At 59.6% G+C, this 26,269-nt stretch overlaps 2 protein-coding genes across 5 annotated transcripts; one reads left to right on the top strand and one right to left on the bottom strand.

Annotated features, from left to right (window-relative positions):
• The first annotated feature begins 290 nt into the window (after positions 1-290).
• On the top strand, positions 291-9,799 carry KIAA1614 (KIAA1614 ortholog). 2 transcript variants are annotated; one of them, XM_074876950.1, is made up of 10 exons: positions 291-375; positions 2,074-2,703; positions 3,320-3,383; positions 4,654-4,809; positions 5,549-6,801; positions 6,873-6,993; positions 7,768-7,972; positions 8,456-8,568; positions 8,696-8,880; positions 9,210-9,799. In XM_074876950.1, the coding sequence occupies exons 2-10, from the start codon at positions 2,079-2,081 to the stop codon at positions 9,401-9,403; spliced, it is 2,916 nt and encodes a 971-aa protein (XP_074733051.1). In that variant the 5' UTR covers positions 291-375; positions 2,074-2,078; the 3' UTR covers positions 9,404-9,799. The 2 variants fall into 2 exon arrangements, with proteins under 2 accessions (XP_074733051.1, XP_074733052.1); XM_074876951.1 differs by lacking the exon at positions 291-375 and adding an exon at positions 1,293-1,324.
• Positions 9,800-10,750: 951 nt separating this feature from the next.
• STX6 (syntaxin 6) lies at positions 10,751-25,319 on the bottom strand. Of its 3 annotated transcripts, none has more exons than XM_074876948.1 (8): positions 25,241-25,319; positions 22,683-22,863; positions 21,994-22,077; positions 20,174-20,236; positions 17,860-17,982; positions 16,430-16,536; positions 14,695-14,789; positions 10,751-13,075 (listed from the first exon to the last, which is right to left on the bottom strand). In XM_074876948.1, exons 1-8 carry the CDS (start codon positions 25,273-25,275, stop codon positions 12,999-13,001), a joined length of 765 nt encoding a protein of 254 aa, XP_074733049.1. In that variant the 5' UTR covers positions 25,276-25,319; the 3' UTR covers positions 10,751-12,998. The 3 variants fall into 3 exon arrangements, with proteins under 3 accessions (XP_074733049.1, XP_074733048.1, XP_074733050.1); XM_074876947.1 differs by lacking the exon at positions 10,751-13,075 and adding an exon at positions 14,124-14,465; XM_074876949.1 differs by lacking the exons at positions 10,751-13,075; positions 25,241-25,319 and adding exons at positions 14,124-14,465; positions 24,526-24,652.
• Between the last annotated feature and the right edge of the window lie 950 nt (positions 25,320-26,269).

Raw genomic sequence — 26,269 nt, 5'->3', positions numbered from 1 at the left:
ATGCTCGGTCTGTCCCCCATGGAGCAAGGAGTCAGCCCTGCTGCGAGCACGGCCAGCCCCCATGGGGAAGGAAGCCCTCGAGCTCAATTTTGGCCATGATGGGGGACCCAGGGCCACTGGCGTGGTGGTAGGGGACATTTTAAGGAGATAAAAGTGATTTCTTGCTGCTCGTGCTGGCAGGGGCCCGCGTGGCTGGAGCTGGGAGGATTAAAACAATTTCATAATCCTGGTGATTTCCTTTTGATCGGGATTATGAAACCAATCACGAATATCAAAAGCCGCAGCTTAAAGCGGCAGCCAGAGTGGGGCCGGGACACCCATGGCCCCCGCAGCACCCCTCCTGCCCCCCGGGGACCGCAGCCCCAGCACCTCCAGGTAAGCGGTGCCCACCGAGGACCCTCATCCTGCGTGATGAGTTTTGTGAGGTCTCGGGGGGAGGAGGACTGTGGGTTTTGGCCATGGGGAGCGGGTGGCTCCGCAGGGTGTGTGTTGCACGCTGGGTTGAGGGGTGGTGGTGTGTGGGTGCACCAAGCTCAGCTCCCACCATCCTCCTGCCTGAAGGTGCTCGCTTGGCACCGGCTCACCGGGCGTCCAGGCAGGATTTGGCCTCCGGGAAATCAGGAGAATTTAGCACGTCTGCAAATGTGTGATGCTCACAGGAGGGTGCCTAAAGCCGCCAGGCTTTGCTGCCGGTCTGAAGGCTCTTAGAGAAAACAGCCCTGCCCGGCGGGACCTCCCTCTCCATCCTTTTGGGGCCTCCTGGAGCCCCAGCCACTGGTGCTGGGCAGAGCCCTCCAGCACCCAGCACCCCGGGGTGAGGTGCCCCCCCGGCAGGCCTGGGGCGGTGGGCTGGCTCCGCTCCCCGCTCGCCTCCCAAACCCGCAGCCCAGACAAAGGACATTCCTGAGAGGCGGCCAAGGCAGCCGGGCTTCCCTCTGTCCCAGCGCGGGGTGTTGGGGTCCCCTGCGTCCCCCCAGGCTTTGGTGGCCACGGTGGCGTCGCCCTTTGGGGCCACCCACCAGCCAGCGCAGGGGCAGGAGGTTCAGCTTTGGGGCCGGGGCAGGATTTGGCCGGGTGCCCTGCGTGGGGTGTGCGCGGAGGAGGAGGAGGAGGAGGAGGAGGAGGAGGCCCAGGCGGGAGGCAGGGCCCGCTGCGGCCCCACAGCCCAGCCAAGCAGCTGAGCTCGGGCTTGGCTGAAGGGGCCGGGATTTGCTGGTTTGTCCTTTTTTTTTTTTTTAATTTTTTTTTTTCCCCTCCCCTGCTTCCTTCCCTTCTTCCGCCTTCTTCTCTCTCTTCCCAGCCTTCTCCCGATGCTGCTCCGGGGGTAAGGACAGCCCTCGCCTCCCGCCCCCAGCCCCATCCTGCCACTGCTCTGCCCCGGGGCAGCAAAGGGGCTGCGGTGGGCCAGGGGGGGCTGATTGGGGCCCGGGTGGGTGTCCCGGGGATGCTCCTGCAGCCCCGCGCGTGGGGGAGGCTCCTCCGGGGGTACCAGCGGGAACGGGATGCTGCCAGCGGGGTGCAGGGGGGCAGCGGCACCTGGGTGCCACCGGGACCACAAGGTCGGTGCAGGACGAGTGACACGTGTGACGCTGGGGGCTGGGGTGGAGCAGGGGGCTGGTGACACCTTCGGCGAGTTGCAGCCGCGAGGGATTTCTGTTCTGGAGAGTTTTGGGGCCTTGATTTGGCTCAGAAAGTGCCAGTTCCCTCCGGGGCATCTTGCCCGGGTGCTCCTGGGGCACCCAAAACAGCACAGGCAGGCACCCGCACTCCTGATCAACCCCTGGCTGCCCACTTCGGGGAACCACCGCTCCCCCATTCCCCCTGCTCCCCCATTCCCCCGCCCCAGAGCGGTGCTAGTGCAGTGTCAGTGCTCTGGGTGGGTGGGTGGCCTCGTGCTCTGCCACATCCCTGTCCCCTTCCCCGCCGGGCCATGCTGCATGGTGGTGGCATCGCCTGCGTTTGCCCCCCAAGCTGCTGTCTGCAGAGCCTCTGGGGTGCAGGAGGCACCAGGGCAGAGGAAGGTGAGGGCAGTGTGGGGACTCACCCACCCTCCCCCCGGTTTTCTCCCCGCAGGGCGCATGGAGGGGGGCTCTCCTGCTGAGACGCGGCGGGCGCCACGGCCCCCCAAGCAGCACGGCCAGAGCAGCGGCCGAGCCCCCGCCCCACCGGAGCGCCCTGACGCCGCCCGTGGCCCCCACGCCATCCTGGAGAGCAAGGTGAAGGCGCTGAAGGAGAAGCGGGGGGGTGGCCGGCCGGGGACCCCCACGGCCACCCCTGAACGCCCCTCACCCAAAAAGCACCGGCCCCGGCGGGGGAAGGCGGGAGTGGACGTGGCGGAGCCACGGGCTCAGCTCCGCACCTACCTGACAGACGGGCTGCTGGATGGCGGGGAGCCTGTGGCCAGCGGCCCCCCGACCCCGGCACCCCTCGCCAGCACCCCGGGGCTCTGGCGGGTGCCGGCACCCAGGGGAGTTGTGCCAGGAGGCACCGAGCTCCCCCTGGATGAGGGCAGCGGGTCCCAGGGCTCTGCCTCCCTCCATGAGAGACCCCCCCTGGAAGAAGAGACACGAACCCTGCCACGGGACCGGGGGGGTCCCTCCGTGTCCCCCACCGCGGCAGAGGGCTGGGAGAGGCTCTCGCTGGCTGAGCAGGTGGAGAGGAACCGGCAGCTGCTGCAGGAGGTGCTGGGCCTCGCTGCGCCCGGTGCGTATTTTCGGCAGACGGTGGCTGTTTTGGTAGAGCCAGGGGGAGCGGGAAGGCAAAGCTCTGAGGTGAGGGGGGGTCCTCGGCACCGTCCTCCAGCCTCCCACACTGTGGGTGTAGCTGGTTCACACCCCAGGGCTGCCCCGTCCCCCGCGGGTGCTGCATCCCCTTCGTCGGCAGCTGTGGAAGATGCCCACAAACAGAACAGGGCGGTTCTTCACCGGGATGTTCCGGGTGCTGCCGGTCCCCTCCAGCGTCCTGGTGAGGAATTTCACTGCTAAAAGCAAGAGCAAGAAATCTGCTTTCTGGGGCACTCGAGGTCTGTGGGCGTCATCTTCCCTTTGCAAGCTGTCACCAGAAAAGGGAATTAATTTCTTCTTTAAAAGCATCTGCCCTAACGACCCTGCGGGCACACCCCACGCCGGGTGCTCTTGCCCCACATCCTGCTCCTCTGGGGTCTCTCCAGAGCCCAGCAGCTGGGATAGCCCCAGAAAGGGTGTTTGTTAGCACAGGCCGAGCCGTGAGGCTGGGGGAGACAGGGGGTGCTATTGAGGGGGGGCCAGGGTGGGGGCCGCAGTCCAGCCAGGCTGATGCCTTTCCCTGTCCTGCATTTCAGAGGTGCCAGCGAGCGATGGGGACTGGGACTCGGGGGTCTCACTGCAGGACGCCGAGGGCTGCAGGTAGGTCAGTCCCAGTGTGGCAGAGACGGATATTTCCCTCTTTTCCTCCTCCCCAGTTTGTATATTAAATGCACCCCGTGAAGCAGCGCTGGGGCTCAGCAGGGCTTCGCGGAAGGGCTGTGGGGGCAGCCCCCAGCGTGGCAGCTGGTGGGTGGAGTGTGGACGGGCTCTGGTGATGCTTCGGTGCGAGCGGGGCAGGAGGGTCAGGCCAAGCCGGGTGTCCATGTGGTGTTTGGGCACAGGGGGGTCCCTGCCAGGACCCCACGGTGGGAAGGGAGCTGGGGAAGAGGATGGGACAGAAATTTGCTCCAGGTGCTTAAGAGGATCGAGGCAGCAGGAGTGTGTAATCTTGTTGGACTAATGATAAACCTTAGAGGCATGGACTAAAAATATGGGGGTGGGACAGGCAGGTGAGCTGGGCCAGGGAGCAGGGTTGGGGGCTCGGGGGCTGCATGGGGGAAGCAAGGGAGTGGGAGTGACCCCCCTGTATCGTGGGTACTGGTTCCACTCTGCTCCAAGGGCTGTGGTTGATTGGTGACGGCCAGGTTCATGGCAGAGCCGGGGATGCTGCGTTCCCCCTGCACAGGGGCAGCCAAAACCTGGGGGGAAGCCTGGACCCCCCCATGGTGCTGCACAGGGGGCTTTCCTGGGGGCCGGCATGCGCCCACCCTCCTGCCGCGAAGAGGTTAAGGCCAGGCTCCCCGAAGTGACTGCCTGAGCTGATTATTTTAATCAGAGGGATTAGGGCCATGGCCAACCGGGAAGTCAGTGCTGGAGCAGGGCTGTGCCCTCCCGTCGCTGATGGAGCCCCCACCCTGCAGCTGGCAGGGCCGGGGGACCAGGGGGAAGACACCCTGCAAGGAAGGGAAGGCAGCCAGCTCGGGGGGGGTCATCCCAAACCTACCTGCGTTCACATCGCTGCAGGATTTACACTAGTGGGGATCGGAGGCGGTGCCTGCCTCAGTTTCCCCATCCACCTCCGGGATGCCCGTGATGCAAAGTGCTGCCTCGGCTGAGCCGGTGCCCGAGCTGTGTGGTGCTGAGCCTCCCTCCAAAGCATCGCCGGTGCGGGGTGTGACCCGCCGCCTCCTGCCTGGCACGGGGGGGTACGGGGACTCCTGCCCAGCTGTGCCCCTGCACGGCAACCAGCCCGCCTATGAATGGAGGCCGGGCCCTTTTTCTCTGAGCAGAGCAGCCTCATCGTCACTGTTAAACCAGGTCTAATCCCTGTTATTTTTTCCTAATCCCCCTCCCCGCTGCGGGGCCACAGGGCCTTTGTCCCCAGGCAGGAGCTGGAGCTGAGCCCACGGCACGAGCAGGCCAAGCAGCTGCTGCAGCGTGCCCGCATGAAGGCTCGCACGAACCCCCTGCGCGCCAGCCACGACATCCTCCTCCTCCTCCCCGCCGCCGCCGGCCCGCACCCCAGGTCAGTGCCAGCCCCGCGGGCCGCATCCTGCCCCCCGCTGTCGCCACCACGGAGTGCTCGGGGGTGCCTCACCTGGATTTGGTTCATGTGTAGAGCGTGCATGGGCGACGCACACGAGTGTGTGTGGGGAGCGTGCGCAGGCGTGCGGGCACGTGTGCGGAGTGTGCACCCGCTTGTGCAGAGCCCGGGGCCGACCTGCTGCGGCCACGTGTGCGGCCTCGTACCCTCGCGTGATGCTCGCAGGAGCATCCCCCTGCCCGGGCACGCGTGAAGTCTTTGCAGCATCATATTTGGGGGGTGTTTAATTGTGTTTTATGATAACGTGGCGGGGTGCTCCCGGCTGGCTGGGAGGATTGTGTTTCCCAGCTGATGGGGAGTGCCTCACCCAGGAGGTTCGAGGCTGGGGGGCTGTACCAAAGCCACGGCTCACCGTGTGTGCCGGGTCATGTGCGAGTCGGTGTTCCCAGACTGATTAACGAGGCGCTGCGGTGCAGGGGAAAGGTGATGGAGGTCGGGCTGTGGCAGCGGGGCATTGCCGTAGCCTCTCATGGTTTCAGCTTCAGGCAGCCTGGGCAGAGGGCTGGAGGGGAGCAGGGCTGTACGCGGCAGTGCAGCATCAGGTGGACTTTCCTCCTGCCCCATCTCCTGCCTTGGGTTTTCCCCCTCCTGCTCTGCTTTCCCGAGGGAGCTGGGCAGCCCTCGCAGCTCGTCCGTGTCCATCTGTCTGTCCCCACGGCAGGGAGCCCAGCGGGAGGCCGAGCATCACCCCACGGGATGGTGGGAGCCTGAGTGACTCGTCAAGTGGGGAGTCGAGCTGCGGGCGGCCGCGGCGGCCCCGGGGACCCTCCCCGTCCCGCGTCCGCTTCGAGGACGAGTCGGCCCGCGACGCCGAGGTGCGGTACCTGGAGCGGCTGCAGCTGCGGCACCGGCGGGCCCTGGCCTCTGCGCTCTCCTCGCTGGAGCCGGCCGGCGGTGGGCAGCCGGGGGACGGGGCCAGCCAGCCCAAAGCCCGGAGTGGTGACCTGGTGGCCGGGGGCAAGTGCAGTGCCTGTGGCTCCTTCCTCGGTGCTGCTTCTGGCCGGGGCATGGACACGCTGGCGGCCACCAGCATGGCTGAAAGTAGCCCCACGGCACAAGGAAGTGTCCCAGGGGATAGTGGGGGGCTGAGCACTGCCCGGCCAGAGCCCAAAACCAGGGCTCTGGGCCCCCGGGGGTCCCCGCTGTGGATCCTCCCCTCCCGACAGCGCATCCACACCGAGAAGATCAAGGAGACATACATTGGGGATGTCACCTACATCGACGAGGTGGACTCGGCCCTGGAGAGCACCGACACCTCCGACGGCTGCCGAACGGACAGTGAGGAGGCAGGACCCCGCAGCCCCCACCTGCGGGGGCACCGGGACCCTCGGCTGCGAGGTCACAGGGCCCCCCGTGCCACCCTGCAGCCGGAGGCAAGGGCTGGGAAGGAGAAGTGTGTGGCCAGCAGTGGCCCCCGTGCAGGGGATGGGGGCTCAGGTGGCACCACAAGCCGGACAGGGGCTGTTTTCCCCCCGCCACCGGGGAGAGCTGGCAGCCAGGAGGAGGAGGAGGACCCTCGCTGGCATGTGGGGGGCAGCGAGGGGGTGGGAAACACCGCTCATCTTCTGCAGCATCCCAGTGAGCCCCCAGATCACTCCTTGCAGCCAGGAGCTGGCACCCCAACTCCAGGCACCCACCTCCCCGCTCCCCCCCCCACCAAAAAGGCCTGCTCCCAGGTGCCTTGCAGGAAAGTCGTCTTCTCCGGTGGCAGCCACCGGGTATCGAGCCAAGCAGCCCGGGTCCCGGAGCCCGAGGATGGGAGCGCTGCGTCCCCCCAACCCAGGGGCACAGTGGGGCCGGGGGAGCAGCGGGGTCCCTGCAGCCCCAGGTGGCTCCCGGGGAGCCCCCTCCGTGCCTTGTCCACCAACAACTGCAACAACACCCACGGGCAGGACCCCCCGGGGACAGGCAGAGGTAAGGGACCTGTGCACGGGGGTGCCCGGGGGGGTCCCCAATGAGGCAGAGATGTGACTATCTCGCTGCAGTTACAGGGGCACCGTCGCACCCCACTGTTACCCCTACGCCCCAGGAGGCTGCTCGTCCCCCCAGGGAAGCTGCCGGGACACCCGGAGTGCAGCAGCACCCAGCTGGGAGCGTGGCACACGGGTGAGTGCGAGCGAGGGGCCGCTGGCATCCTGCACCGCGAGGTGGGTGCTGCGCCCCTGAGCATCCCGCCTCGGCGCAGCAGGATGCTGCTGGGCTGAGCCTCCCCGAGGCTTCCCGGTGGGACTCAGTGGCACCAAAACCCTCCCAGAAACCGCAGTATGGGGCTGACAGTTTCACCTGGGTGTTCAAGTGGGTTTGGGGGAGCAGGGTTTCACCCCGCATCTGGTTCCACCGGGGGTGTTGCAGCAAATGTGATGGTGGGTGCCCCTGGAGCTTGGTGCTAGGACTTTCCCTTTGGGGGGAAAATCAGCTGCTAAATGCTGCCAGCCCCGGGGCTGCCTTGGGGCTCACCAAACATGAACCCCCTGGACCTGCACCGGGGCGCATCGTGTCTCAGCCTGGCAGGAGGGTTCGCAGGCAGCGCTGGGTCTTTGAAGCCCCTTGGCAGAGTGCGATCCCTTCAGGCAGCGAGCCGGGGAGGTCTGGAAGGTGTTAAACCCCTGCAGTTAGGGGGAAAATGGGTAGGGAGCCCTTCAGATTGCTTTGGCTGGTGAAGCCATCCCTCGTGTGTGCTGGGTTACTGCTGCGGGGAGGTGGCTGCACCCCGATCTCACTGTGCACCCTGATCTCACCGTGCACCCCGATCTCGCCATGCTGCGGCTCTTAAGGCTGTGAAGGCAGGTGCAGGATGCACCCCCAGCCCCGAGAAAGCTGCTGGTCCTGCTCCCCCCCAGCCAGGCACAGGGTGGATGACTATCGCCCCTCTCCACGCAGGGAGCTGGGGCGGCCCGTGAGCCGCAAGGGCAGCAGCGCTTCGGGCTCAGGGCTGAAGAAGCTCCTGTGCAGCCTGAGCCAGAGCACCAAGCAGCGCCTGGGCCGCTTCCGCTGCTACAGCATGGAGCAGCTCCCGGCCCCCGGCAGCACCCCTCCGGACAGCCCCGGCATGAAGAAGTCGCCCTCCCTGCAGTCCCTGCGCCTGGTGAGCTTGAAGTGTCACCCCAGTCAGGGGGTCCCGCTGGAGGAGGGGTGCTGGGCTGGGGGAAGCGTTCCTGAGCATTGCTTTATGGCCCCAGAGGTACCGGCGGAGGGGAGGGCATGGGGGCATGTGCCAGCCCAGGTTTGGAAAGCCCGGAGCCAAGTGGGGAGTGGAAGGGGGTAGAAGGGAGCGAGGTGGGGGTGGAAGAGCAGATTTTGGGAGGGGAGATGATGGGGTAGTTCGGTTGGGGGTCATGGCCTGTGCATCCCCGCAGCGAGGTGCACCCCCCTCTGAGAAGCCCTGCTCCTTGGGTGGGTGTCCCTGCCCAGGGCTTATCCCTCCTCCGCAGTGGTTTGGGGAGGGCTCCGGCGGTGTCGCAGGGGGTGTGGGCTGCCCCCTGCTCCCTCAGCACGTCGCTGGGTGGAGGGCTGCAGCGCTGCAGGTGTTTGTGGTTGTCCCCAGCTTAGCCAAGTGCTTTTTCCCCAGGTGTCACCTTTCTGCCAGCCCCGAGAAGCTGCCTCCATCCAGAGCCTGCACTCGCTCCTGGGCAAACCACCCCGTGCCAGCGCCTACCTCCTGCCCCAAACCACAGCCGACAGGTAGGACAGGGCCTGGCATGTCCCAGCTGTGCCCGAGAAAGCTGTTTTGGGGTGCTTGGCTCCATCACCCAATCCCCCAGCGGCTTCCCGGAGTCCCCGCTCACCCTTGTCTCCCCTCTCCCCACAGGAAGGGGGGCTCAGGGCCGCGGCGCTCGCTGAGCGTGGAGGATATCGGGGCGCCCGGCCGGCTGCGTGCGGTGGGGCGTGTGGTGGAGGTCTTCCCCGACGGCACCAGCCAGCTGGAGCTGCAGCGACCCCCCCATGGCGCCTTCGGGTTTTGTGTCACCTCCGGGCACGGCCGGCCTGACACAGGTACGGTGGGGACATCCCAAAGTGCGTCCCCAACGTGTAGCGGAAGCACGGCACGGCATAGCCCCTCCGCGGTGGCTCTCGTCCCTCCCCAGGAGCGAGCTTGGGAATGGGGGGAGGGGGGCTGCTCCATCCCTGCTGAGCCCCAAAGGGGTGACGGTGGCGGAGGAGGGATGCTGCCACGTGTGGCTTTGGCCTGGGACACACAGCCCATCCCAAAAGCCATTTATAGTGAATCTGTTGCCATGCACGGGCCCAGCGTGCAGCCCCGGGGCACCCCTGTGGGGTGCAGGGTTGGGGGGGGGCCTCACCCGCCCCGTCCCTCTCCGCAGGTGTCTACGTGCAGGAGATGGCGGACGCCGGCACGGCCAAGCTGTACGCGGGGCTCCTGGGCGTGGGGGATGAGATCCTGCAGGTCAACGGGGTGGCCGTCTCGGGGCTGGGGCTGCCCCGCATCCGCGAGCTGCTGCGCCGGGCGGACACCCTGTCCCTCCGCGTGCTCCGGCACCGCCCAGCGCCCCGGTAGCCCCGGTATGGCTCCCGGGAAGGCCGGCGGGAGGAGGACGATGTCCCACCGACGTCCCGGGATGCTGCAGGACGGCGCCAGGACCTGCCCCGCTCCGGTGCAATGCTTGGCCCCCCGGGAGGCAGAGAGGGACCAAGGACCCCACCAGGCAGTGTCCAGCATCTCCAGGAGCTGCCCCAAGTGTGGGGCCAGGGGACAGCCCAGCCCTGCCGTTGAGCTGGGGTGTGTGTGGGGTCTGTGCTGCTGGGCACCGGGGTGGGGACACCCTCTCCTTGCATCCCCAAGAGATGCGGGGTTCCCTACCACCGCTGGAAGCCTGCACCCGTGGGCTGGTGGGTTTCTTTTAAATTATTTCACACTAAAAAAAAAAAAAAATATATGTATGTGATCATGAAACATGGTGCCCTTGGCTTGCGGGTGGCATGGAGGGGCTGGGGGTGGCACTCGGCCAGGGGGACAGGACATGCCCCAGCCCCGGGGGGCGTGGGGCCGCTGGCAGCTGCGGGAGCGTGCGGGTGCCTTCACACGGGGCTGAGCCCCCCATAACTGCGGTGGGGGGCTTGGCCGGGGCGCTGAACACGTGTCCCGGCTGCGGGGTGGCAGGGGGTGCACAGCGCATGGGGCAGAGCTGGGATGCTGTCGGCTGAGGAGCCCGAGGACCCGTTTGGTGTGTGGGGTGAGGAAATGGGGACAGGGCGGGGGGGGGGGGGGGGCTTCCTGGGGTGAATGCTCCCCAGAAAGCTGGGGGGGGGCTCTCCCCATTGCCACCCACAGGCACCCTGTTTTGGGGGGAGGCCTCTGGATGGGCCCAGGGTGTTCGCTGGCTGCTTTCTCATGCCCCGGTTGCTCTATCAGCTGCCTCCTGCCCCTGCTGTGGTGCTGGGGGGGTCCTGGGCAGGCAGACGGGGGGTTCAGCCGCCTGCAGCGCTCCTCGAAGGGCAGAACAACCACCCTCCCCGCTCTGGTGGGTGGCATGGTGGGGAGCACGGGGTGATGGGGCTGCTCTCTTCCTGCCAGCACTGCCAGATTGCTAATTAGAGGGGGCTGCGCTCCTGCTGCCGGTTTGGGTTTTTTTTTTTTCCAGCCACAGAAAGGGAAACTCGTGCCGGGGCGGCTGCGCAGGGACAAGCCTCTCCGGCGAGCAGAGGAGACAGGGCAGCAGTGGCTGCCCTCTGCATGGTGGCGCCCCCACACCTGGGCAGCAGCTGCCCACAGCAGAGGGGACCCCAGAAACTGCAGCAGCCGCTTAGGCCTTAAAAGCCAGGAGGGCGATGCCTGGCTGATGCTGGTGGGAGCTTTTTCCCGCTCCCTGGTGCCAGGCGACCCCAACTTGTCACTGCGAGAACGAGCGGTGAGCTGTGCTGCGCCACGCTGGGCAGAAGCACTGCATTTATTTAGTGTTAAGGGGAGGGGCATCACCAACAACAGAAAAAGCAAATGTACACAGGAGAAAGGACCGAAGACAGTCTGGTGGCTTGCGATGATGCCAGCAGCTGGGCCACCCTCCAGCAGTGCACCGGAGTAACGACGCAGCGGTCCCACACAGAGCACCAGGAGCCTTTCCCGGAGGATGCACGACCACGCCAAAAATAATGCGGGGATCGGAGGTGTGCGAATACCGGGCACTGGCCAGGCCCCTGCTTGGACTCGCGCTCCCGGGAACCTGCTCTTGGAGAGGTACTAAGCCCGAGGAGCCACGCAGACGCTGCGGGAGCCAGCCTTGGGAAGGAGGCACCGCGTATCTCTTGCAGCGTAACCGAAAGAAAACAAGGATGAAGAGCAACTGCTGAAATAATTAGCAGGGGTCGGCGCTAAGGGTGTGTGTGCGTTAGTGACGAGAGCCTCTGCCCAGACGTGGCGCGGCAGCTCGGTCTCGCCCCGGGCAGAAGGCACGGTGCCGCTGGCTGTCAGCGCCCGGCGCCTACGGGGGGGGACAGGGAGGGTCACGCAGCCACTTGAAGGGAGCCACAAACCCGCCGGGGAGGAGTGTTCAGTCCAGGCTAAGCATCCCGGAGGTAAAGTCGTCTGGCGGTGAGTTTCCTGCTCGGGGAGGATGATTTTTGGGGGCAATTTGCAATTTCAGCAGAAGTCTTAGCGTCAGCACCAATTAACTTCCTCCCCCAGCCCCATCTGAGACCCAGATGGGAGGCGTAAGCCAGCCTGTCCCGAGTCTTTTGGTGTTTGCAACTTAAATACAGGAGCAGACTTCAGTAAGAAACCGGTTTTGCTTTCCTGAAGAGTCACTCCACATCCTGCAATCGGTGTCTGCAGCACAAACCCCCCCCCCCGCCTGCGTTTCTCCCCAGTGATACTGCCAGGGTGGGCTTTCTGCACCACATGTGGGTATCGACCACCCGGCTAACTCCTAATCCAGGGACACAACTAGGCTATCCGACACCGCCAAGACAACTCGCGTGACAAACAACTCCAAGGTAACAAAAGGGCTGGGAAGTAATATAGAAACGTGATCTAGCTTTGAATCTCCTGCCTTTTGGTTGCTCACAACGGAGGTGTCCAAAAAATAGCCGTTGGGAAAAATTAAGACATCCTATTTACAAGTTCATATGCACTTAAAATAGATAATTGAGCCCCATTCCTCTGATAATGCATGTCGGGCACCCGCAGTGAGAACGTGGCTCGAACGGTCATCAAAAAAATCTTTAAAGTTTTTTTTCCTTAAAAAAAATAAGTTATTTTAGACCTGACAAATCACTTGCCAAAGGGAAGCAGCTGTTAAACAGAAGCAGTTACTCAGTTATACAAGGGCAAAGAAAGCATCAGTCAATGAGCTTTAGAGGCTTGTATAACAACGGAGGCAATTTTAAAAGCTTTAAGAAACTCACTCTCCGGCTGATGGTTTTGTTTGCCAGCTTTCAGCGTGCATCAACCCAAGTTTAAAGCTCTGGGGTTTCTATCTGTGGCGGGCCGGCCGACGGCAGGACACCGCACCCGACGGCTCACCCACCTGTGAGCTCCTGCCAAGGGGTGGTGGATGTGGACGCTCTGCTGCAGACTCGCCCCGGGGTCTCGGCAAGTCGGGGGATGAAGGCAGCGTGGGGCGGGGGGGTCCGGCCAGGGCTCCCCTCCCTCGCCATGGCTGCGTGGGGTTTCACGCCACCGCTCCTCCCAGCAGCGCTTTTGGCTGGCAAACCCCCGCGGGCTGGCAATGTGGTTTGTAATGCTCAGTGAATTAATTAATTCCTCCCCCTCCCCGGTCCCGTCCTCCCCAGGGCTCGCTGCTGTGTGTCCGCATCCGACCGCCGGCAGCTCGGGACCGCTGCGACCAGCTCCTACCTGCACGGGGTGGAAGCGCAGGGGTAAGTCCCCCTCCAAGCTGCCCAGCTCCGGACCTGGAGCCCAGGTCGGGATGGCGCCGCACCGGGGGAGGAGGCAGCTCCAGTCCTCCACCCCCTCTCCCCAGGGCCAGGTGAGACGCCGGCAGAGCAGAGCCGTGGTCCTCAGAGGAGAACGGTGAGAGCTGGGTGCGGGTCTTCTTGCCGGGGATCTCTGTGGGCGGACGGAAACGGTGAGTTTCATTTCCCCGTGCTACGGGGGCGAGGGGGCGGGGAGGGGGCGTCTGAGGAAGTTCAGTCCATCACAGGACAAAAAACAGGATGAGCACCACCAGCAAGATGACGAAAAGGACGATAATTGCACACCACTGCCGTCGATCTGGAAGGAAAAGGAAGCGTCAGTCTTCCTGCTTTAACAGGGAAGGAAAATTGGGCGAGAGCTTTTCTTTGCTTTACTGGTAGGAGCCCAATTTGAGCTTAAAGAAGCCATAAAAAGCCAAAGCAGCAGTTCCTTTGGCACCGTGCCCCACTGCAGCCCACGAGGCGACAGCGTTTCTCCTCCAGGATACATCTGTTTTTGGGGACAGCTGCGGGAATTCTTGAGGCTTCTCCCCAACCAAGTTCAAACAGATTTGATAAAGCCGGTTCAAAAGCAATCGGGAGGAACAGACAGCTGCTGTGTGTTGCTGCTTGTTCACGGAGTAACCCGTTTGCTAGCGGAACAAGGGGTCCGGTGAAAGCTGCCCGGAAGAGCTCTGCCAGGAGGAGCTTATGGCAGCTCCCCTGAGGAGAGGGCCAGGACTGAGGCTTCCCCAGGATGTCCTTACACCTCGCTGGCCCCGGGCACGCTCCGTAGGAGCTCAATGCTGCATCGCCTCTGAGAGTGGCTACTGTCAGTGGCCAGAGAAGGCCCCTGTGAGACGATGGTGCAGCAGCAAGGCCAGGGCTGCTGGCAACCCCCAACTTCTGGGCACAGAAGCTACCCTGGGAAGAGCCCTCCTGGTCAGCCCCAGCACGTGCGATGCCAGGGATAGCAGAAATGCTTTCACAACTCTCAGAAGCACTCTGCAACGATCGAAGTGGTTTTTCCAGAGGAAAGGGGAGATACACAAGGTTTGCCAGCAGTCCTGCTGCCACCGGGCTACTGGTGACCCAAAAAGCACTGCCAGCACTCCAAATGGTCTCTCTAGGGCTGTATTTCCACCACCTCAGAAATCCCCCAGCCAGCCCAATCTTGCAGAGCAGGAACACTTCTCCTCGCTGCTCCCTCCACAAGCTACCCGAGCACCCACGGGAGAGGGGGTAACGGAGGAGGCAACGCCGGGCGCCCTGCCAGCGCTCGGAGAGCGGCGGCGGGGGGACTTCCCGGCAGGCATGCTGGGCTTCCTGTTTGCTCTGCCCGCGGCGCCCCGCCAGCCCACCCGCTGCAGGCACAGCCTTATAAGGACTTTTCTCGTGGGTTCAGCCTCCCCCCCCCCCGACGCAGAAATCGCCTCTTTCCTCTGTCAGCTGAGAGATCTAGCGGGCCTGCCCGGTGCCAGCAGCGCGAGGGCAGGTGGGATTTGGGAAGGAGCTTGCCGCGGGCAAGTGTTTGGTGGGGGTGGGGGGGAAGCCACACACGGTGGCGAGTGTTTTATGGCACCTTGAAAGCTTTTGTTCCGCAGGCAGTCTGAGAAACTGCAGCAGCGCAGGAGGCTGCAGAGCTTCCCTCCTACTGTCGAGAGGGGGATTTTCCCACCGCGGCAGTAGCAGCATAAATAGAAAAGCATCTGTAAATAAAACAAAGGCAAAGGATGGGCTGCAGAGCAGTGTCTGGGCAGGAGCAGCTGCAGGGCTTGGAAGTCTTCCCCCTCTTTCAAACACCAAGAGAGCTGCTGCCTTCCCTCTGCTCGGGTCTGGGCTGGCTGTCGGTGGGTGGGAGCACGCAGCGTCCCAGCCCGAAGATCCGAGGGCTTGTCTCTCCCTTTCCAGGACTGGATCCCACTTCCCAGGACCTACCGCTTGTCATGTGAGACACTTTGGCGAGCTTCTTCATGACGTTATCAAGCCGCGACTGAGTGCTGTCTAACTCGTGGGAGAAGTCGTCCAGCATCCTGGGGACAGAGAAGCACAGCACCTGTCAGCAAACAGTGCATCCCTTCAGGATTCCTCACACCCTCACACACGCTGGTCAAAACCCCGATGTGATTAGCGTGTCACACCTTGGCGGAGAAACGCAGCGCAGCCCAGTCTCCTTTAAAGTACCCAAGGAGGGGGAAAAAGCCCTGCTGAGGCAGCTCTGCTTTGGTGGAGAGTGGGAAGTCATTTGGGACTCCCATCGGACTGGCCCCCCCTGCGTGTTCACGGCTGAGCTCTATGCACCCCTGCTAGATGAGGAGTGGGGTTTTTCCTCCTTTTAAAGAGGAAGGTCTCATGTATAATCTGCAATTAGCAGAGACCAGTTAGATACACCTAGGTGCTAGCTTGCACTTTAAATCCCTTTTCTTGTTCAGGGCTTGCAGTTGAAGCTAAAATCTTGCTCCAGTCACCTATCAAGCAGGAACGAGATTTTGAAATTGCTGTTAAGGTGCTTTTTAAGCTCTGCATGGAAGTTACCCCTCTACTTCCTCCACACAGTGACTGTAATGAATCTGAAAGCCTTCCTGAAGCTGTGCTTTGTCAATGCCAAGAGCCCATTTGAAGAGAAACGAGCACACCCAGAATCAAGGTACCAATCCAACTGTCTCCAGCCAGTCAGATTTTAAAGCTTAATATGTTTAAAAGGACAGCTTCCCTCATTTGGAGTTCTAGGGCACTTGTTAAACCTTTCATTCAGTGGGAAAAAAGAAAGTTGTAAAAAACACATTGCAGTAGTTATCTGCTGCTGTCTAGCAAGCACTGATGGCTTATGTGATGGTATCAAAACGGACACACCGCACCGATCTGCTTCCATGAGAGCAGAAGACTCTCAGGCTTCAAGGCTTCATACAGGAGGTGTGTTTAAAGTTTCTTCTCTCCATCAAGGAAGACATTGCTTCACAAGGGACATGGCCCTCCAGACTCCTACCAGCCAAACAAGGAGGGCTTTTAGGCACAAAGCCTTCAAGCCTCTCTGCAAGTGTTAGCTGTTAGCCTGCATAACTGGAAACTTTATGCACTTGTTTGCGAAGGACAAGAACTGGGAAAAAAATCTGATTTATATGCAAATGATGGATGCAAATTACTTTGTGAGCTACCCTTTAACCCTTTGCGTGGGTGAGGGTTATTTTTAGCTTAAACTATGAATAGCAGCTCTGTGCTGCGTGTTTCAGAGCAGTGAGGCAGAGCTGAGAGCTCCCAGGTCAAGCCGTTTTCCAGGGTCAGCACAAAACCCTGTGGAGTGGGAAAGCACCCAGTATCCCCATTACACAGCACCTCCGTCCCTTCGGTGCTGCTGGCTGGCTGAAACCAGGGAGCTCACTATGTGCCTTAGGGGGAGTGTGTAAATAGGAGAGAAGGAGAGACGGGAAGGTAAAACAGCAGCTAAGCCTGCCCTAGGTGCAGGCTTTCAAACCAACGAGACTGCGGTTGGATTGCTGCAGGCTGCAGTAAGAAATGCTTTCCACTGCCTAAAATCAAAGGCTGGCTAGGAGCGGCTGCCTGAGGGACTAGGAAATTCAAGGCCCTAACAGGGGCAGAGATACGTGTTTGAGGACCTCCAGCTGTGTTGCAGCCAGCCCCATACTGGGTTTTCAGCGCCGCGTCTCACACTTACACTGCTTGCTCCTCCAGCTCCCCGCCAATGCGCTGGGACATGTTCTTCAGCACCCCGATGCTGCCAGAGACCAGCTCCAACTGCTCATCTTGCTGCTCCACAATCAACTGGGGCCAAAGAGAAGGGAAACGGGCAATTACAGGTCTGCCGCCTCCTGCAGCTGGGTTGAAGCTAGCCGATCCCATGGACAGACACTCGCTGCTGGGCCAACATCAGCTGCAGGGGCCTGGGCACAGACCTAAACCACCAGGAATGAGGACCACGTTTCTAAGAAATGCTGGGGAAGTGACAGCCTCAGGAGAGCCTCCCGGGCATGGCACCCCTACGGCACAGCAGGCTGCAGTCTCCCAACAGCCCTGCAAATCCAGCCTCAGCTCAGCCATGCCCCCTCCCTTCCCTGCCGCACCCACCACTAAAGCAACTCTTGGAAACCACAGGGGCTGGTCGTCAAAACCTCCGTGAGCCCCCCTGCCTGCAACGGGCACCAGGGAGCCGTGCTGATGCTGTGCCTGGGAAACGCAACCTGGAACGTGCGGCAGCTAACAAGGGGTTAATGCGAGTAAAAGGGTTGCAGCTTCTACAGCTGAAAATAGCAAGCCTGGCTCCGAATGTGCCAAAGGAATAGGTCTGCTGATGTTTTAAGTCATTTTCAGGGCACAGTCACGCTAAGGATTACGTTTACCCTAGTTACCTATTTCTGAATCTATTTATCTTCCTGGAGTCACTAGGTAAAACTGCGGGGTGGCATCACGGGACAGGAGCTTTAGCAGAGTTTGCCACCTCCAAAAGGCACCTTGTTTAAAGGCCCGTGTTTGGGTGGGCTGCTGTACGCGGGTCTGCACGCTGCCCGGGCACTTCTCCAGACAAAACTCCCCCGGCAACGGGGAAGCACCTCGCCAGGGGTTCGGCAAAGCCCACGCACAGGCTTTCTCACGAAGCTCGTGTTGACAAAGGCAGGAAAAGGAAGCAGGCACGTGCTCCTGCTCCTAGCCCTGTTCTGATGAAGATGCACACAACCAACAGCAAACATCAGCTCATTTTTTAACCAGGGGAAGTTGAATAAGAGAAACAGGCTCTTTTCTGTTTGCGATGTTTCTACTCTTCCAAGGATTTCAGCAATCGATGTCGTATTAAAGCTTAGCGTGCTACATCTTCCAGATCATGTTGTTTGCCTTCTGTACAGAGCAGAAGACCCAAGCCTCAAGGGTTAAAAACTCTGTGCCAAGGTGCATCCAAAGCTGTTCTGTACAGGAAATGCATGCACAGGTATATGCTGCAAGCAAAGAGGAGTGCTGTCAGGCTCCTGGATCCAGACCAGCCGAGGACTGGATTTGGTTTTTGGCTCTCACAGCCTGCACCTCATCCCCCCAGCACCCATTTGGCAAGCAAAGCTATTTAGTTAGTCCGCACGGTGCCAGTTGTTGCCTTACCTGTTGTTGAGCTTGCTGCTCCTCGATGAAGTGTGAATTTGCTAACTGCAGCTCCCGGTCCAGACGGCTGTATTTATCAGGTCCAGCGCTCCAACTCTGACTCCCGCTTTCTCCCAGGAGCGCCTGAAGAGATGCAGAGAGCCCTTAGCAACACCCTTGCGTCTGCTCACAGCCTGCATAGAGGGTGTTGTGGGAAGGCAGACAAGGCAATGCTCCTGTACACACGTATATAGCACCCTTGTCCTCCTGCCCTATTGCTACTCAACCAGAGTGCTGTCACAATCTAAAACAACACAATCCCAAAACGCCAGCCTGGGAAGTCTCTGCAGCCTGTTATTGCAGATCTGCCCCTCCAGCAGCAGGAAAGCTGGAGTACGAGTGACAGACGGTGTATGCAGGAGGTCTGCACAGCACAAAAGACTAGCAAAGGTCTAAGAGGCAGCATTGTGTGCTAGGACATGTGATCTGGGAAGTATCCAGCTATATTGTGTTAACAGATGTATAGCTCGAACTGAACGTTGTGCTACAGACAGGGACTTAAGAGGGTCTGGATAAAGTGCTTAACCAGTGCAGGGTTGTATGTTCACAGTCTTTGATTCAGGCTACCTGCTCCTCCAGCGTACTGTACAGTTGCCAGCATACAAGATTACACTTGCTACCTGCTCTACAACCCGAATGGAGAAGCTTGGGCAAAGCCAGCAGAGACGTGGCTTTCCAGCTGAGTAAGTCTGTTCCCTGGAAGGGGTACAACACGAGCAATGGATGCTGGAGAATGAACATGGCCCGCAGGTGAGGAGCTGCACCCTGCAGCACCACATATGGGTGAGGGAGCTCTGCCCACCAGTGTGGAAGCAAGGCCGACTCGTAATGAGACTGTCTGGCAGCTTCTGATTGTGGGCAGGAGGGGACAACTGAGTATTTGTGAAGAACAGCAAGATGATGACCAGGCTGCTCCAGCAGACTAAAAACAAGATGGCCGCTACAGTTCATCTGCCTTACAAGGCTCAAGGAGGGATGAGGAAAGCCGACAGACCAACCACTCAGGAAGCTGGCAGGACATCTGGCTCTGTCTGCCCCCGAGACACTGAGCAAGCTCCTGGTCCTCTCCAGTTCATGGGAAGCACAGCTACCGCTTATTTAATGCGATGCACTAGTTTTGCTGCAGCTTCAACACAAAAGCCTCTGTTTGCCAGCCTTAGCCTGTGAGGGTCAGGAACCCGTCTCTCAGACCCAGAGGCACGCTGGAAAAGCTGCTACAGCCCAGCCCAAGCTTCGTAGTCTGAAGCTGAGGGGCTGGGGAAGGGAGAGGAAAGCGGCAAGGGGAAGTCAGTTTTCCTGACCAGATGTCGCCGCGCTCGCTGGGCCATATGGTCTCCTGCAGCTAGCAGGAACTTCGCACAAGAGAAAGCAGCAAAACGCAGACAGCTACAGACTTGTTTGAGCAGGGGTGTAAGGGACTTTGCTTCTTCAAGTATTTGCCAAGCATGTCAATTAACCCCGTAACAAGCTCAGGAATCAGCTCTGTGCTTCTCAGTAGCTTGTTGCAGTTTGTCATTTTTGCCACAAGCGGTACGATAGGTGCAGTGAGATAAGTTCCTTGTGCGACATGTACGCTGACTTTTACTGAGGCAGCTCTGAGATCTCCTTACAGCCGCCCCCATCAGCTGAGAAGGAGCACAAGCCACATCTATTCCTTAGATTACAAGTGCAGACAACCTGAGACTCCTTGAGCTTCTTCCATGGCTAACTATTACAAGAGGCAGTTGTGTGAAAGGATATTGCAGCATCTTAGCTCCGAAATACAGCAGAGCGCAGGATTACACATGGATTCTGAGTCTGTTCCCCCTGAGGAGGAGGGAGATTCCCCTTTCCGCGGGATGATGCAACACCAACAGTTGTACACAACCAGATCTGAAGGCAGAGACAGATGGCAAGTGCTGACTTATTGCTTTGAGACACAGGCTTGGAAGAGGGAGGCAGCATCATGCCTGTGAGAACCAGCTCTCTCGGTCAGCAAAACAGACACGGTTCAAACACACAGCTCTGCTGCAGCATGCAAGCCCCCTCCCAGAACAAAGGTTTTTAAGGGGATGAACTACAGACAGGATATATATTGTAATTACAGCTTTTACACAGCTTTGATCAATGCTATACGCTCTACCTTATGATGTGGGGTCTTGAAGTAAGTGAAAATGGAAGTTCCACCTAGCACATACCTTAAGACACCAGCTGCCAGAGCTGATAAATCCTCCTCACTCCTTAAAGTACCAAACAGCTACTGCATTCACTTAACTTGCCTGTTTCTGGTTCTTACCTGCCTGTTTTTCCTTTCAGCCAGTGCTTGCATGGAGGAGTTTGACATCTGATCCTTCATTTCCTGTTTGTTCAACGAAAGAAGTAGTATGTGAGCATTGGATTTGAGGTGACAGGCAGTTTCAGGGTGCTACAGGGCTGTCTATAGCCAGCAAGGCTTCTTTAGGGGGAGTAAGAGAAGGGACATTTTCTTTGAAAATGTGCAGTTCTAAAGAGCCTGGAAGGCTTCATCACAGTTCATCATTTTACTAATACTAGAATCGACAGCAATGGGATATTTTGAAAATATTCCTTATTTACCACTCATTTTGCTTCACTACAGCCAGAAACACTTTGATTTGTATATTAAACTAATGATCCCATCGATAGACTGCAAGGAAGAGTCATGTTCTTCAAGGTCTTGAAAGCCCATAACCCGCTGCACTTTGTTCCCAGTTGCATCTGGTTTTATATTGTGGAGGATAAGTTTCCTGTCCTGTGGCCATCCTCTCCGACTGTGCCTGTTTTCTCTGTTATCAATTAAGTTTTGCTGTCAAGTTCCTGTAGAAGATCACTAGCCACAGAAGGGTCTCCATCACAGCGTAGTCTAGTTTTTATAGGGTAGATTAGCAAGTAGTCAATACGATCTAGCAGGGATTGATCCACCAGCACAGTTCTGATGTCACCAGAACATTTAGGTAAGTTTAGCTGTTCAAAGATGCACAATATGTCACCTAAGAGCACCAGATCCCGCTCGGTTACTTGGCACCGGCTAATGCTCATGCATCACGAATTCCCTCAGGGAAACTGGAAGTCAGCTGCATAATGCCACTACGAAATTTCACTTAACAGTAAAAGATGTGGCTCCAAAACCCATTAGCCAGCAGTTTTCAGCCAGGAAAAGAGGACCATAGAGCGGGCTTGCCTGATCCTGCCCGTTTGGGAGTGGACTACACCGAGGGGAAGGCAGCAAGCACATGTCTGCTACCCAGGGCCAGCACGGTTTCGGGATCAGTTCCCAGGCAGCAGGCTTTAGGAACTGCGTCCAGACTGCAGGACTGCAGGTAGGGTAACAAGCTTGCTGCCAGCCACAGCAATGCATTTGTGAAGCAGGAACATCGGAGGCATGAGGGGCAGCAGAAACTAAGCTATGCTCAATGTAGCTATTAATAGGGAGAAAATTTCCTAACTAGCAGCTTGTTACCAGGCAGTGGAGGCTTTTAGGAAGACGTTTCTTCTCTATTTATTACCACCAAGTAGTTAAAATCCTCCTTTTGCTTCTGAAGTGTGAGCTTAAACTAAAAAAAAATCTTCTCAAAGTTAAAAATAAATCTAGTGGTTGTTTGGACTATTTTGTAGTGGTAGGAAGTTGAAGTCAGCACGTCAATAACGTTAGGCTTTAACCATCTGTCAGTGTTCAAAGTGGACTCTCTGTTTTTGAAAACTAGCGCTACAAAAGCACAGGACAGTTGCGGTTTCCTTCAACACTGAAGAGAGGCTCCAGCCTCCCCTGCATCGCAGCAGGGTCTTTACTCTTCCTTCCCAGTTTCTATAGGTTCCCAGGCTCACTGTTGCAAGAGAGGTGTGAAGACTTGAAGGGGCAGCAGCAGAAAAGGAGGGTATGCCATGGGGTACCTGCACCCCCACAGCCCCAAACCCATCTGGGCATCCCCAGGAGGGACCATATGAGGAAGAGGAGGAGGCCTGAGAGAAAGCAGGTAGCAGGTTTATTCCCTGCTCTCCACTTCAGCACAGAAATGACCACAAGCTTTCCTTTTTTTAACCACCTAATCACTCCTCCTGCCTTCCCCCCTGCTCCCACCCCAAGCCCACGTTCCTTACCCTGACCACCTGCCGCGTGCTCGTGATGAAGGCTTTCCTGATACCCAGCTCCGTCGCATCGAGGTTGAATTTCCGTGGGTTTGCCTCAACAATGCGTAGGCAGTGAGTCAAGGAGACCCCGTTAGCAGTGTTGACTATGCACACAAATACACAAAACCCGAGCGTGCCGCAGCGGGGGGTCTACCAAGTGTCCACTGCGCTGTGCCTTTTCCCAAAATTTGATTAGCCAAGTACAAAACACTGGAGGAAAAAACAGGCACGCAGGAACATACTGTGCAGTACACGCACCAGTGTGAGGTTTTTCTCTTGCATTTTTTTGGTTCTCTGATACTGCGCAGCGCTTTCAGGAGTGCTCAGATGAACACAAGGGAAAAGAAGTATTTCTGGAAGCCAGCCTAGAGTATGACTGACTACACAGAAATCCAAATTCATACAACACAATAGGCTTTCTAGAACAAAGCATCTTAGAATATACCTTGTCAAAAGGAAAACAAAAAGGCAAAAGGAAAATCCTTTTGCTGAACACATTTGTCTTAATTTCTCATTTGCAGTTTGAGAAAAGCCAACGTAAATGCAAAATTCAATCCCAAGTAGTCCTGATTTCTGCAAAAAGTAACTACTGGCAAGCACTGGTACTCAGCTATTTAGTTCAACTCAGGAACTGTACGCCCTTACGCCCAAAGGACCACAGAAAGGATATTAATTGTTTCATCCAAGTCTTCCAGGTCCCACTCGATGCTCCGCAGGTTGTTCCTGAGCTCATTAGTGGTCCAGTCGATTTCTTCTCTTGTGGCGATGGAGGGATCTTGCAAGAGCTCTGTCCACCTCTGGAAGAGCCCCTGGGCGGTGTTCACAGCCTTCTGCACCTCCCTGCAGCCGGGGTGATCAGAGAGAAGCGAAGGGATTATCGTCATGCCAGGACAGCCCTGGGTCCAGCTAAGCAGGGAAGCATAGCTTTCTTCCAAACACCGCTCCTTCACACAATTTTTAGTTTATTTTGTAAAATAAGGATTTGCCCTAGTTGCTGGACAATCCCGTCTCTTGTTACGGCACAAAGTGCTGAGCAGCAACAACTTACAGGTCAGCTATTAATGAAGGGACCTATTTCTTTATGGAAGGTTTCTGTCGAGTGTCACGCAGGCAAGCCAGGGCAGAGTGTCTGAACAAGGCAGCTCTTTGGCAATTAAATGTTCTGCATTCCTCTCAACAGCTTTCCTCTGAAGACTCTTGACTACCTATGTAAGATACCCCAAGGGCACACAGAATTACAGGAACTGTCCCCACAATACAGCCAGGCAGACTCTTGAGTGCAGCACTGTTTACTTTAATTCAGCATTTAAAAAATACACAGCTCTACTGGCTTAGGGAACAGAAGTCTTTTCTGCTGCTCTAAGCTTTTTGGAGATGAGTGCATTCACAGCACGGGAAGGCAGGCTTTGCTGACAGTACTGAACACCGCTTTGATGGTTTGGGGCAAGCGGGTCTGTAAGTTTGGGTCACGGTCCATCAGTGTGGTTATCTGTATTTACAAACCCTGCAGTCCTGGGCTGTGAAGCGCTCCCCCACCTTCACGGGGAGCTGGGATGAGGGGTGCAGTCGAGACCAGACTTTGCTGGTGTGAAAGGGGGCCACCACAAGCCTGAGAGCTTGCACGCAGCATCCACCTAAGATGCAGGTGTTTATCCCCAGTAAAGGTAAGTAGGTTATCAGCAGGGGAAGCCCAGGACAGATAAACTGAGCCCACACCCTGCAGGGGTGCCAGAACGGCAGCTTCTCTTTACGTTACACCATGGCCTGAAGTACTCAACATTGTTGTCTAAGCTGCAGTCTCTCGGCACCCTGACATGCGTCCCTCCTCTTCTTGCACGCCCACAGCTCCGAGTCTGCCACATCTAGTGCCCTAAAGTCAGCAGCCCACACTGAGGATCCGGAGCTTCGTTCCCTCCACTACTTGCTAGCAGAAGTTTTAGTTTTCTTCCATCTGGGCACACTTGGGAAAGTACCCACAAGCAGGAATTTAAAGCAGAGCTGGATGTCCTCTGATGGGAGGAGTTACGAACTCCAGAAAAGCAAACTAAACACAATGTGGACAGCCTCCACCAGCCCCTTCCACCCCAACTGGTTGGGTAATAATTAATGCTGGGAGCGGCAGCACATCCCCTCTCCCTTCCCAGCCCTTCCCCACATAGCACGGGAACCTCTCTGGAAAGTTTGACAGGACGTTTGCTCCCCACCCACGGCAAATCGTATTTTTTCCCCTTAGCACCAGTTCAACCTGGCAGAGATTCACTTTCCCTGGCTGCACCAGCATCCCTTCCCGCACCTCCTATGCTCACACGCTTTCCCCACGGCTCCCCTATGACCACTTCCACTGCTCCTGAGGGCTGTTTCACTGCGATACGGGGCAGGCGACCAGCCCGCAGCAGAAGCTGAAGCAGGCCCCAGGGTATTTTTTAGAGACTAAGGTGCTTTCACGGTATTGATTACAATTTTCCTTTCCTGCTGCCTCGACCGCCTTTGGTTTGCGCTCGCCTTTGTTCAGGCTCTTCTCTGCTTGCTTCCTCTCAGGGCCACTGTCCACACTGCAGCTTCTTTCCCGGCTTGGTCCCTGCTCCTCTCCATCTTTCCGCCTGGACACCACGGCCCTGGTCTCCTGGGGATGCCACCCACGAGCCAGCCCGCCCGGCTCTGCCTGCTGCAGGGCGACATTTCCCAAGCCGCTGTCACCTCGCTCCGACGGCCGGCGGGGACATCCGGGCAGGCTGTCCCCACGCCGGGCCAGCGTGCCGGCGGCCGCACCTGCAGCCAAGGCAGCGCTGCACCTCCCGCTTCCCCGCCCGCCCCTGTACCCGGGGCCGCACCTACAGAGTTGGGGTGTCCTTGGCCCGCAGAGCGGGGACTGCTTCGCGCGGGGAGGCCCGGGCGCGGCCCGGCACCTGCCCGGCACAGCGCCTCGCCCCGGGGCCTCCCGCGCCCGGCTGCCGACGCCGGGCACCCCAGCTGGGCCCAGGCCGGGGACGCCCCAAAAGCCCCTCACCCTCAGAAAGCGGGGGCCGGGGGCGCCATTTTCCCCCGCCTCGGTCGCCTCCACAGGACCCCCCCCGGCCGCCGCTCACCCCCCTCTCCCCGGGCCTCCCCCGCTGCGGGGCGGCCATACCCAGCCCCCTCCCACCTGCGCCCGGGAACGCCCCCCGGACCCCTCCCCAGCCCCCACGGCGCAGGGTGTCTCCCGCGGGCGGGCGCTCACCCCTTCACCACGAAGAAGGGGTCCTCCATCGACATGGCGCTGCCGCCGCCGCGCGCCCCGGCCGCCGCGCGCCGCCCGCCACGCCCCCGCCGCCCCCGCCCCGCCCCTTCCCCCGCCGCGCCTGCGCACAGCACCCGTGGAGGGCGCGGGGGGGCAGGGGGCGGGCTGAGGGGACGGAGCGCGCGGCTCCCGCCGCTATGGCGGCCGCCTGAGGGAGCGGCTGCGCCTCGGCGGGACCGGCCTCACCGGGGGCTGTCGAGGGGCGGCGGGTGCCCCCCAGGCCGCTGCCGGGCGGGGAGCAGCCCCCAGAAGGGGGGTGCTGCAGGGGCGGGGACAGTCCCGGCTCTTCCAGACTCGGGGAACCCGCGGCCCGCTGGGCCCTGGGCAGCCCGTCAGTGCTGGGGGGCACCGTGGCCGTCTCGCCCCTTCGCCGCCGGGTCTCGCTACGGGCCGGCTTCTCGGCGCTGAGCAGGGCCAGAATCACAGAATCATCAAGGTTGGAAAAGACCTTGCGGATCATCTACTTCAACCGCGGCTTGTGTGGGGCTGGGGCGGCCACCCTGGCCTGGCTGCCGGGCCACGGTCCCTGCCAGGGTGTCTGGCAGGAGCGGCTCGGCCGGGCTGTGTTCCCGCCCGGCGGGGGAGGAAGAAGGGGAGAGCGACAGCCAGTCTGCTGTGCTCCCGCTACCCTTCCTGCCCCGGGAACGAACAGGCACCGCTTCCTTCCTCCTCCCTTCTGCGGGGTGAGAACAGCCTCTTGGCTTATGTCCATCTCAGGGTGAGGACCCCCCTGTGCCCTGCCTCCCCCTTCTGTTAAATCTCTGGGCTCCTTCGTAGCCGCTCAGCTGCAGGCACAGGTAGCTCTGGGCGTAGAAAAGCTGATGGGAGAGGAGTGGGGCCTGTGCAGCTTTGGGGGATGTTCCCATACAGACCCAGCGGAGCTTCTGTGCAGCCCTCTGCATGAGGGGTGGCCCTGCGTTACTCCCACGAGACAGGCAGGCACAGCGGTCCATTTTGCAGTGGCTTGGC

This window comes from Strix uralensis, chromosome 8, assembly GCF_047716275.1.
Source record: "Strix uralensis isolate ZFMK-TIS-50842 chromosome 8, bStrUra1, whole genome shotgun sequence".
NCBI lineage: Eukaryota > Metazoa > Chordata > Aves > Strigiformes > Strigidae > Strix > Strix uralensis.
This window is presented reverse-complemented; position numbering and strand designations above follow the sequence as displayed.